The sequence below is a fragment of the Poecilia reticulata genome, linkage group LG18, assembly GCF_000633615.1.
Source record: "Poecilia reticulata strain Guanapo linkage group LG18, Guppy_female_1.0+MT, whole genome shotgun sequence".
In the NCBI taxonomy this organism is placed as follows: Eukaryota; Metazoa; Chordata; class Actinopteri; order Cyprinodontiformes; family Poeciliidae; genus Poecilia; species Poecilia reticulata.
Window position 1 is genome coordinate 13,858,737 of NC_024348.1, and position 9,202 is coordinate 13,867,938.

General features: G+C 35.0%; 1 protein-coding gene and 1 long non-coding RNA gene across 2 annotated transcripts; both read right to left on the bottom strand.

The window, feature by feature from the left end:
• Positions 1-70: 70 nt before the first annotated feature.
• LOC108167205 (uncharacterized) lies at positions 71-1,717 on the bottom strand. The gene is made up of 3 exons (XR_001777564.1): positions 1,249-1,717; positions 180-236; positions 71-80 (listed from the first exon to the last, which is right to left on the bottom strand). It is a non-coding gene; the product is annotated as an uncharacterized LOC108167205 (long non-coding RNA).
• Positions 1,718-6,446: 4,729 nt separating this feature from the next.
• On the bottom strand, positions 6,447-9,025 carry LOC103480642 (cell wall protein DAN4-like). Its single transcript, XM_008435663.2, has 7 exons — positions 8,693-9,025; positions 8,509-8,573; positions 8,160-8,341; positions 7,759-7,991; positions 7,298-7,359; positions 7,071-7,219; positions 6,447-6,951 (listed from the first exon to the last, which is right to left on the bottom strand). Exons 2-7 carry the CDS (start codon positions 8,565-8,567, stop codon positions 6,863-6,865), a joined length of 774 nt encoding a protein of 257 aa, XP_008433885.1. The 5' UTR covers positions 8,568-8,573; positions 8,693-9,025; the 3' UTR covers positions 6,447-6,862.
• Between the last annotated feature and the right edge of the window lie 177 nt (positions 9,026-9,202).

The following is a 9,202-nucleotide window of genomic DNA, read 5'->3' on the forward strand; positions in this document are numbered from 1 at the left end:
TGTGGTTGTGATTGGAGCTGTTGTGGTTGTGGTTGGTGCTGCTGTGGTTGTGTTCTGTGCCACCACCATTGTTGTACTTGCTGTTTGGAGATTTTTGAAAATGTTTTACAATATTACACTGTTATTTTGCAGCTTCATAATTACTCAAATCTTTTATCCTTTTAAACTTGTGAACTTACCTTTTAGTATGAGTAGAATTATCAAGATTCCTTTATCCCCCATTTTTATTGTTTGACCTGAAAATGTTAACAAATATATTAAGTTTACAGAATATATTTACTTTTAGCATCTAAATAGTCATCCACAGATAAATTGAACCTCCTTTAAAACAGCCTTTTTAAAAACATACAAAAGAACATAATTGTTATGTAGACCTATTGAGAATAATAACAACGTTGTAATAAATCATATAGAATCAATTATAATAAATAGTAAACTATCTAAATAAAGAAAGAGAAAATAAAGCAGCCTACAGCTGGCTTGACAGTTAGATAAAGAAATATATTCTAGTTTGTGAGGATCTGAGTTGATCCTGAAACAATTATCAAAACAGAAAACGCATCACATTGGTTTATTTATTTACAATACTTTCTTTTTAGTTTTTTCCAAGTTTTTAACAAGACACAATATTCCTTATGCAGTACCTATTACCATATTTATTAAAAGTAAAAAAAAAAAACTTTCATTAGAAATTTCTAAAAATTAAGAACTAAATGTTTTAATGTGTCATTTAAGGGTTTGCCAATGTATTCTGTAGATCACATTTTGTAATCAAAATATAGTTCCCTTACACTTTATTGTTAATTAAAAGTTGTTAAACTCTGTTGCCATATTTTAATCTAGCTTAAAGTCTGATTTCCCTTTCCAGTCACAATTTTACCATGTATGAAAAATTTTAAATTTTTAGTGACCTTGCTAATATTAAATACACATAAATACGTGTAAAACTCCAGTCGTTACTTCCAGTTTACATTTGCATTAAATAGAATAGGAAATTTATTGGCAAAATCATTTTTCTTTTTGAATTTTGTCTTTTTGGGGGGAATGAAGGGAGGGGAACATAGTCATTTAAACTACAGCTAACCAATGACAGTGAGAATCTTAAAAACAAATAACATCAACATTATTTATTAAAGAAAAGCTAAAACGTAAAACCTTGATTTTCTTATGCACATGTAAATTAAAAACCCTTGTACTAATGTACATTAATGTAAAATCAGTATTTATTAGACAAAGAAAAGTACTTACCCAAAGCAGCAGCTGATTTCAAAACGTTCCTCTAATCCTGTCCTGCTTCTCCTCTAACTCTTGGTTAACCAGTCTGCTGCTGAACCTTATATATCACCTGTCTATTGTAAGTATGACGCAGGTTAAAATATTCGTAATTGAACTGTTGTTGGTGTCACAAGAATGAAAACAACTCCCTTGAGCAACGGTAATTTTTGGTTTGGTTCACATTCCAATTGTCTAACCATTCCATCATAGTGAACAAACCAGACGTCATTAACTTGTCTTGTTCATGGAACGGGGTGTAACACCTTCTAATAGAAGAGGGTTTCATAGTTTCATAAGGCATTGTACTGAATGACTTGGGCGTTTTAATAATCTACACTTTAATTTTCCCCAAAACGTCTTGTCTTTTCAAAGAAATGTGTATGTCTCTTATTTTTAGCAAGACGCTATGAAATCTATATCCTATAAAGTTGAACAGACTGTTTTGTAAAAAGGTTTAAGTTATATATAAAGTGTCTGATGTATTTAAAAACTAACTCAGATAACAATACCTTTAATCAGACTTCTTGTTAAAGATGAATAGCTTTTAAACTACAAGTGTGTTTTTGTCACTAGTATTAACAAGGGTAAGAATGCAAAGGTGTGGCTGCTTCGTTATGTTTCTGTCACACTGAACACTTCATTGAATACAAGCATTAACACCTCATGTTTAGTTTTTTAAACACTACAAAATTTGTTTATATTGGCACAAACTTTTTAAATGGAATAAACTTTATATTCAACAAAAAATAATGTTGTAAGTCAGCGTCTCGCAATCCTGGAATGTATTTTATAACGTGCATAAGTGTATAACAATAAAATGTACAGTAATAATCGAAGACGTTTCTGTTGTAGACATGGTCACTAAGACATTCCTCAAGTTTAAAACAAAGGTTTTTGCTACATTAGATTTTATTTTGAGCTCTTAGTTTTAAATAAGCTGGATCAAAAAAGAAACAGAAAGTCCACTGTTCAAAAAGTTGTAAATCTTTTATTTTCCACAACATTTGAAAAGAGTTACACAAACCACTTAACAAGTAAAAATACGAAAGTGAATGAATACAATTTCGTAAAGATATTATATTTTCCAACATTTAAGACAGGGGTGTCAAACTCCAGTCCTCGAGGGCCGGTGTCCTGCAACTTTTAGAAGTGCCTCTGCTGCACCACACCTGAATAGAATAATTAAGTCATTAGCAAGGCTCTGGAGAACTGAGGAGGTAATTAAGCCATTTGATTCAGGTGTTTTGTACCTGTGGCACATCTAAAAACTGCAGGACAGCGGCCCTTCAGGACTGGAGTTTGACACCCCTGATTTAAGATAACATGTATACATACAATTTAGTTAAGATGTTTAGTGGTTAAACTATAATAATAATAATAATAATAATAATAATAATAATAATAATAATAATAATATTGACAAATATATGTTTAGTGATAAGAACAAAACATTTATATCTACTTGTTTTCTCCAATACCAATATGACAGATTTTTACCAGCAATATCCGGGACACTTTAAATCCAAAACCATTTAAAATTACATACCAAATCTTTGATTTCAAATATGTGCAAACGTTATCAGGAAGATTTTTTTTATTTATATATGCAATGTCATTGCATATTTCAAAATAGAAATTATTTTTGGGAAACGTCTTCATCTGGAGATATAAATAGCAGAAAAACTGGCAAAACCACCGCAAACGTGCAGGAAGAAAGATTTACAAGACAGCAGCTTACGGTAACAACATCAGCTGAGAATTCCATAAATACACAAGTATGTTTTCAATGCTGGTATAGAGATTTATATTTTATTTGCTTGAGCGGGTGAACGACGTCAGCAGCAAACAAAGGATTCCTCTGTTCAGAAAAAGTCGAGTAAAAGGTGGCATTCCCTATTGGACGCCTTCATGTCGATTTTCGACTGAGAAAGATGGCGCACAACTGAAACTGAGTCTTTGATTTGACATTGGAAGTGAAAATAACTAATGCCACCTGGTGGCACTATTGGAAGTTTTAAATTTACTTTTTAAAAACATGACTTTTTTTTCCCCCTGACAGTTTGACTTTACATGAGACTAAACTCTAACCGGGTACAAAAATGATTATTTATTCGTTTTCTATTTGTTTAATGCCAGAATATTTAGAAAGACATTTTCTAAGGATTGTTTTATTACTTTATTCAGTGCCCAAGGGTTAGATTTGCTTAATTTAGAAACAACAAAACATCTATTTGATGTTCTGTATTACAACAGATCTTAAGAAGTCTCTGGTTGAAGACACCTTGTCTTTCCTTTGGTTTTCGTTATTTGCTTGTGAAACAGTTTTCCTTTTTACGATGACCTTGAGAGGCTCCAGAAATGTCCCCAGAACAGGGACAGCCTTCATTTTCAGCGTTTCCAGCGGCTGAGATGGTTGCGCCCTCACTGTGCTTACAAAGCAGCCCTTCGCTGTACTCAGCATCTCTGACAGACGGCAACAACTGCAGAGTCATTTTGTGCGGACGTGTCACGTGTGGTCTAAGACCATCTGGTCATACACACAACCCGTTAGCATCACAAAGTAAATTATCATAGTCTTTTTTTTTTATCATTTCACTGTTAAAGAAAAAAAAAGACGTAGATTTTACGGTAAAACGCCGGCAGCTGAGTTGCCATAATTCAACCGTAAAATTACGGGCACATTTTTTCTTCTTTTACGGTGCACTGTAAAAAAAAATAAAGAATTTCGTCTTTATTTTACGTAGTTTAGAAAATACGGTAAAGTTCTGTCAACCACAGCTGCCTGTATTTTTCCGTATTTTCTAATATATGTGAAATTACCGCATTTCCTAAAATTTGCTTAGGAAATTTTAGGACAGCAGTGGACAGCCGAACGTAAATAGAGTAAAACTCAACTTCATGTTTATTATGAAATCCACAAAGACAAATTGGGTAGCTATCACTCAACACTAAAACATGCAAAAGAAACATTCTTTGTAGAAATCCTAAGTAAAAACTATTGACAAAGCTCCAGCTTTATTTGCAACAGTTGACAGGCTCACAAACCCCCCAATATTACCGCCTGATTTTCAATCTTTTACAGCCTACAATCAATTTGCCAGTTTTTTTTTCAAGAGAAAATTTTTAAAAATCAGAAGTTTAATCTGCACACCCACACTAAATCCAGGATCAATGCTACACTCAAACCAGTGACGTGCGGCGAGGTTCATAGCTAGTGAGGCACTAACTATACAAATTTAGACACTTTGCATGTTATTGTTTACATACGGAAATGTCGTGCATGCGGACAACGCTGGAGGGCAAAACGACTATAGCCGCGCTGCCGCGTTAAAATAATTCCGTTAACTCAATGAAACTTGGAAATTTAGGTATTATTAATTTAGTTGTATGCTCCACAGCAACGCACAGATGAAGGACAATTTAAGACCTCCTCTTTGTCGCTCTCTGTATTGGCCAAGCCACACACAAACTCGTTGCCATAGAAACTGACGTCATTAAATTTTCCAGGATTCAACACCAAAAACTCTCAAATATTTCCCACACAAAGAACACAACATTCAGTTTGTTACAGTTGTGTGTTTTTACGCTTAATGCTTATTTTGTGATTGTTAATAAGTGACCGATGTGGTAGATTATAGCTATCGCTGCTATTAGCTAATCTGCGGGTTATGTTTCTTTTCTCCATTATTTACACATACAAACTGTAGCTAATAAAACGCACTTGTCATTAAACTAAAAAAAAAAAACAACATTGTCGTCTTACCTTTACTTATAAATGAAGTCCATGCGCTGTTCATTTTGCACAAAAGTATCAGTTCAACCAAAGCCAAGCCAAAACTGATCTGCAACTTGTGTTTGGTGAGGCTTCTTAGCAAATTATTTAAGTCACAAAATCCCATCCGAGTCCACACAGTACCACAAGTTGAGAAAAGAAGGTAAGTAAAGCAGAAAAGGCCTTTTCTAACAGGACATCCACAAAGCCAGTCTTTCCGTTTGAAACGAGCGGGTACCCTTCTGTCTCTAGTTTGAAGTAGACCTTTCAGCTCCGGTGTTGGTCTTCCTTTACTTATTTCCTGCTTCGATTGAAAATCCACTTGAGAAAACTGCCCAAGTGTAAAAATGTAGGCATCCATGCTGACGTCCGAAGAGAGGAGAAAACAATAAATATATCGCTGCACTTGACTTCTTTGCTTGCTAGCTCGCTGTCTCTAGCTCTGCAGACGTGGAGTCCAAGACTAATGTCTGGGCTCATGGCCGCCCCCTGCCATGAGGCAAGAAAACTGCCTGCCTCACCTCGAATCTGTTCTCTGTCGTTTATGATATCTGATATCTGAAAATTTAGAGTGAAAGCTATACACCAACTCATCTACATCACTAAGCTTAAGGGCGAAGAAGAAGAATAGATTTGATTAAACGTTTCTGTTGTGTTTTCTGTGAAAGAACGTTTTGTGATAGTAGCTTTTTGGCTAAGTGAGTGAATCTTTGTTGTTTCTTTCAAAGATAACAGGGAAGTGATCCGAAAGGGCGACATCAGTTACAGAAACATTGGAAATATTCACACCCTTACTGAGAACCAGGTCCAGTGTGTGGCCTCGATTGTGGGTTGTTGAATTAGACCAAAATTATCAAGAATATTACACAGCTTTTTTGCCCCTCTGTCTGGGGGGTTGTTTCCTGACTGTCAAAATCACGTGAAATATATGCTTACTGGGTTATTGAATTCCATGTATGTTCTATGGTAATAAAGTGCATTTTATGTTACAGTCAGCAACTGTAGGTATTTTATATATTTTTTTACCGTAAATTTACTGATTTTTTATTTATTTATTTTTTTTTGCAGTGTTTTAGTGTGGCCATCAAAAAGCCCTGATCTCACTCCTATGGAAAAATTGTGGGAAGATCTGAAAAGGTGTGTGCAAGGGAGGTGGCCTACAAAATGGACTCAGACCCACCCACTAACTCTGTGATCAGGAGGAATGGGCCAGAACTCCAGCAAAATGTTGAGTGAAATCTTGTGGAAGGAAACCCCAAAGGCTTGACACAAATCATGTAGTTTAGTAAATAGAAATAATTTTGGTAATTCTAAGGTAAAGCGTGATAAGTTTGGTTTGTAACTTCAGACAGGGAGGAGAAAAGAAGATAATTTAAAATATAAAAACAATTCCCTTGCATTATTGTGTTTTCATTATTTTTTTATTAAACTGACAGGTATATGCTTTACAGAATACTTTGTGTTATAAATACAATTAAAAGGAAAGGAAAAACTGGACAATCATACAGGACGTTGCTCAGACAGCTTATTTTTGGTAAATCCTACAGTATTTATTGAGAGAGAAATCTTCACCAAACTAAATAATCCATCAAGAAATACCTTCATGTTTAATTTTAAAGATGATAAATTAATTCAATGACACAGAATAATTAGTTTTTCATAAATAAATAAAACAAAATTGACATGAGGAAATTATCAAGTTTCAGTGAATGTTTTAAAGTTTAAAGTTCGAAGTGAATTAGAACAACATTCTTGTTCCCACAAGCAATAATTGACATTTTCATGCAGATTTTCCCCTGGAAACCAGCAGAAGTGTTATTGCTGTGTTGAAAGAAGCCATGACAACAGGACCAAGCTGAATGCAGTGATGAGGCTGATTGTGTGGCTTACTCCACTTGACGTTTCTGTGTGTAAAAGAAAAAAAACACCTTACATCAACAAACTCCTTCTTGATGTCATAGGTCTTGTATCATTAACATTTTAATCTACATTTTTTCTATAGTTTGAATGTAGTTTAGCTTACGTGTGCCATCCACAAAAATTGAAGTGATGTCAATGTTGAAAGCTGTGACGGTTGAATTTGCTTTCACCAAAACATCTCTGATTTGGGTGTTACTAGGTTGGGATGCTGTTGCAAATTCAAGGCCAATATTGTTGATGATTGATCCATTACTGCAGACGTAACAACATTTCAGTTAATCTATGCACATTCATATTAAACAGTCTTCAGAATTTATCTGCAACTCTTACCTGAATGAAATCACAATGAAACTGCGGAAAGAAGAGAACGCTGCCTGATAGAGTGGTAGAAGCTGCAGAAAGAAAAATAAAAGTGTGAGTTTTCTACTAATGGTGAATTTTAACATTGGGTACTTCCAAATACAATTGCACCAATCAGGCTTGAAGCTTGTGAAAAAGCAGTAAAGGGAATACAATTCTGTCCAGACCATTTTTTTTCTGTCATATTGCAAGCTCGTAATATTCAAACCATTTTATTTTCTTTTTTTTCATCATTGTTTTTCGATTCATGCAAAAAATAAAGATGGAACATGTTTTTGAGTCTGTGTGACATTGTATAGAAATTTTATATTTGCTGCCAAAGCACGCAGATATGAAGAAAGAAAACTTGACGTATTATTTATTTTAGATAAGATGTTTTAGGCACTAATGACTAATGCAAAAATTTCACAACCATCTCAAATAATACTTACATGGGTCTTCAAAAGTTCAGCTCGATTTTTGAAAGCTGTAGATGATGTGATGAGCAAGTCATTGGTAAATATCTCTCCCGCAGACCTAAAAGTCAGTCGCTTTGTCACTATTGACTCCACAGTTGTAGTTGTTGTGGTGGTTGGCTTAGTTGTAGTAGTTGTATTGGTGGTTGGCGTAGTTGTAGTAGTTGTTGTAGTATTCGTAGTGGGAGCAGCGGTTGCCAAAGGTGTTTCTACCAGAAACATAATTAACACAAAATCAGCCATTGCTTGTTGTCAAAAATTAAGTCACTGCTGTTTTTCATCAAAAGTAGACAGACTGGTCAAAAACACAAATATAAATGCTTCTAAAAAGAGATACGATGCTCTGTTCTTGTGCAGTGTAGAACTCTTTTACTTACTTATTAGACTAATGGTGCTCGGAATGAATGTAACATTGAAAGTAGTGCTGTTTATCGCCTCGACTAAGGTTTGTTGTACATCTTCATTTTTTGGGAGAATTTCAGCAGATGTAGTTTTATTAAACTCCAATCCCACTTCTGCTTCAGTACTATTCATTCGTAGAAAAAATCGTTGAGAACTTCTGCAACATAACCATAAATAAAGAAAGTTAAGAAAAAAACTGAAAATAAAAAAGGACCAACCAATATTATTTTGACTCTTTTTCTTCAAATAACATAAATCATCATTCAAATCACAAAAATGCTTGTATAAAGAGAAGACATAACAATCAAAGATTTTAAATCTTACCTAAATGCAATGACAAAACTACGAATGAAGAGGAGTCCAAACTTCTTTCTGTAGATCATGTCATACTGTAGAACAAAACATTGAGTGCCACCATAAGAACAATGTACAAATCTGAATAATTCAAAATCGATGTTTACTGAATCTTTGCAAAAATAAAATAGACACATTTCTGTTTGGTACTTACTGTTTCTGTGACTTTTTTCTCAAGATCTTTAAACAATGTGCTGGATTTGTTTTCTAGTTGTGCATCATATGGTTCAATAATGGTTGCTGCAAGAACATACACTGGAGCAGGAGGTTCTGTTGTAGTTTTTAAAGTAGTTGTCTCTGTGGGGGCATTTGTGGGGGGTTTTGAGGGAACAATTGTGGGTAGAGGTGGGGTTTCTGTTGTTGAAGGTGGAGCTGCTGTTGATATGGTTGGAGCCGCTGTTGTTTTGGTTTGAGGAGCTGTTCTTGTGGTCGGAGAAGCTGTAGTGGTTTGAAGTGGTGTGGTTGGAGCAGCAGTGGTTGTGGTTGGAACCCCTGTTGTTGTGGTTGGAACAGCTGTGGTTGTGGTGTGAGCCGCTGTGGTTGTGGTTGGTTCAGCTGTTGTGGTTGTGGTTGGAGCTTGTGTGGTTGTAGTTGGAGCTGTTGTGGTTGTAGTTAGAGACGCTGTGGTTGTGGTTGGTGCAGCTGTGGTTGTGGTTGGAGCAGC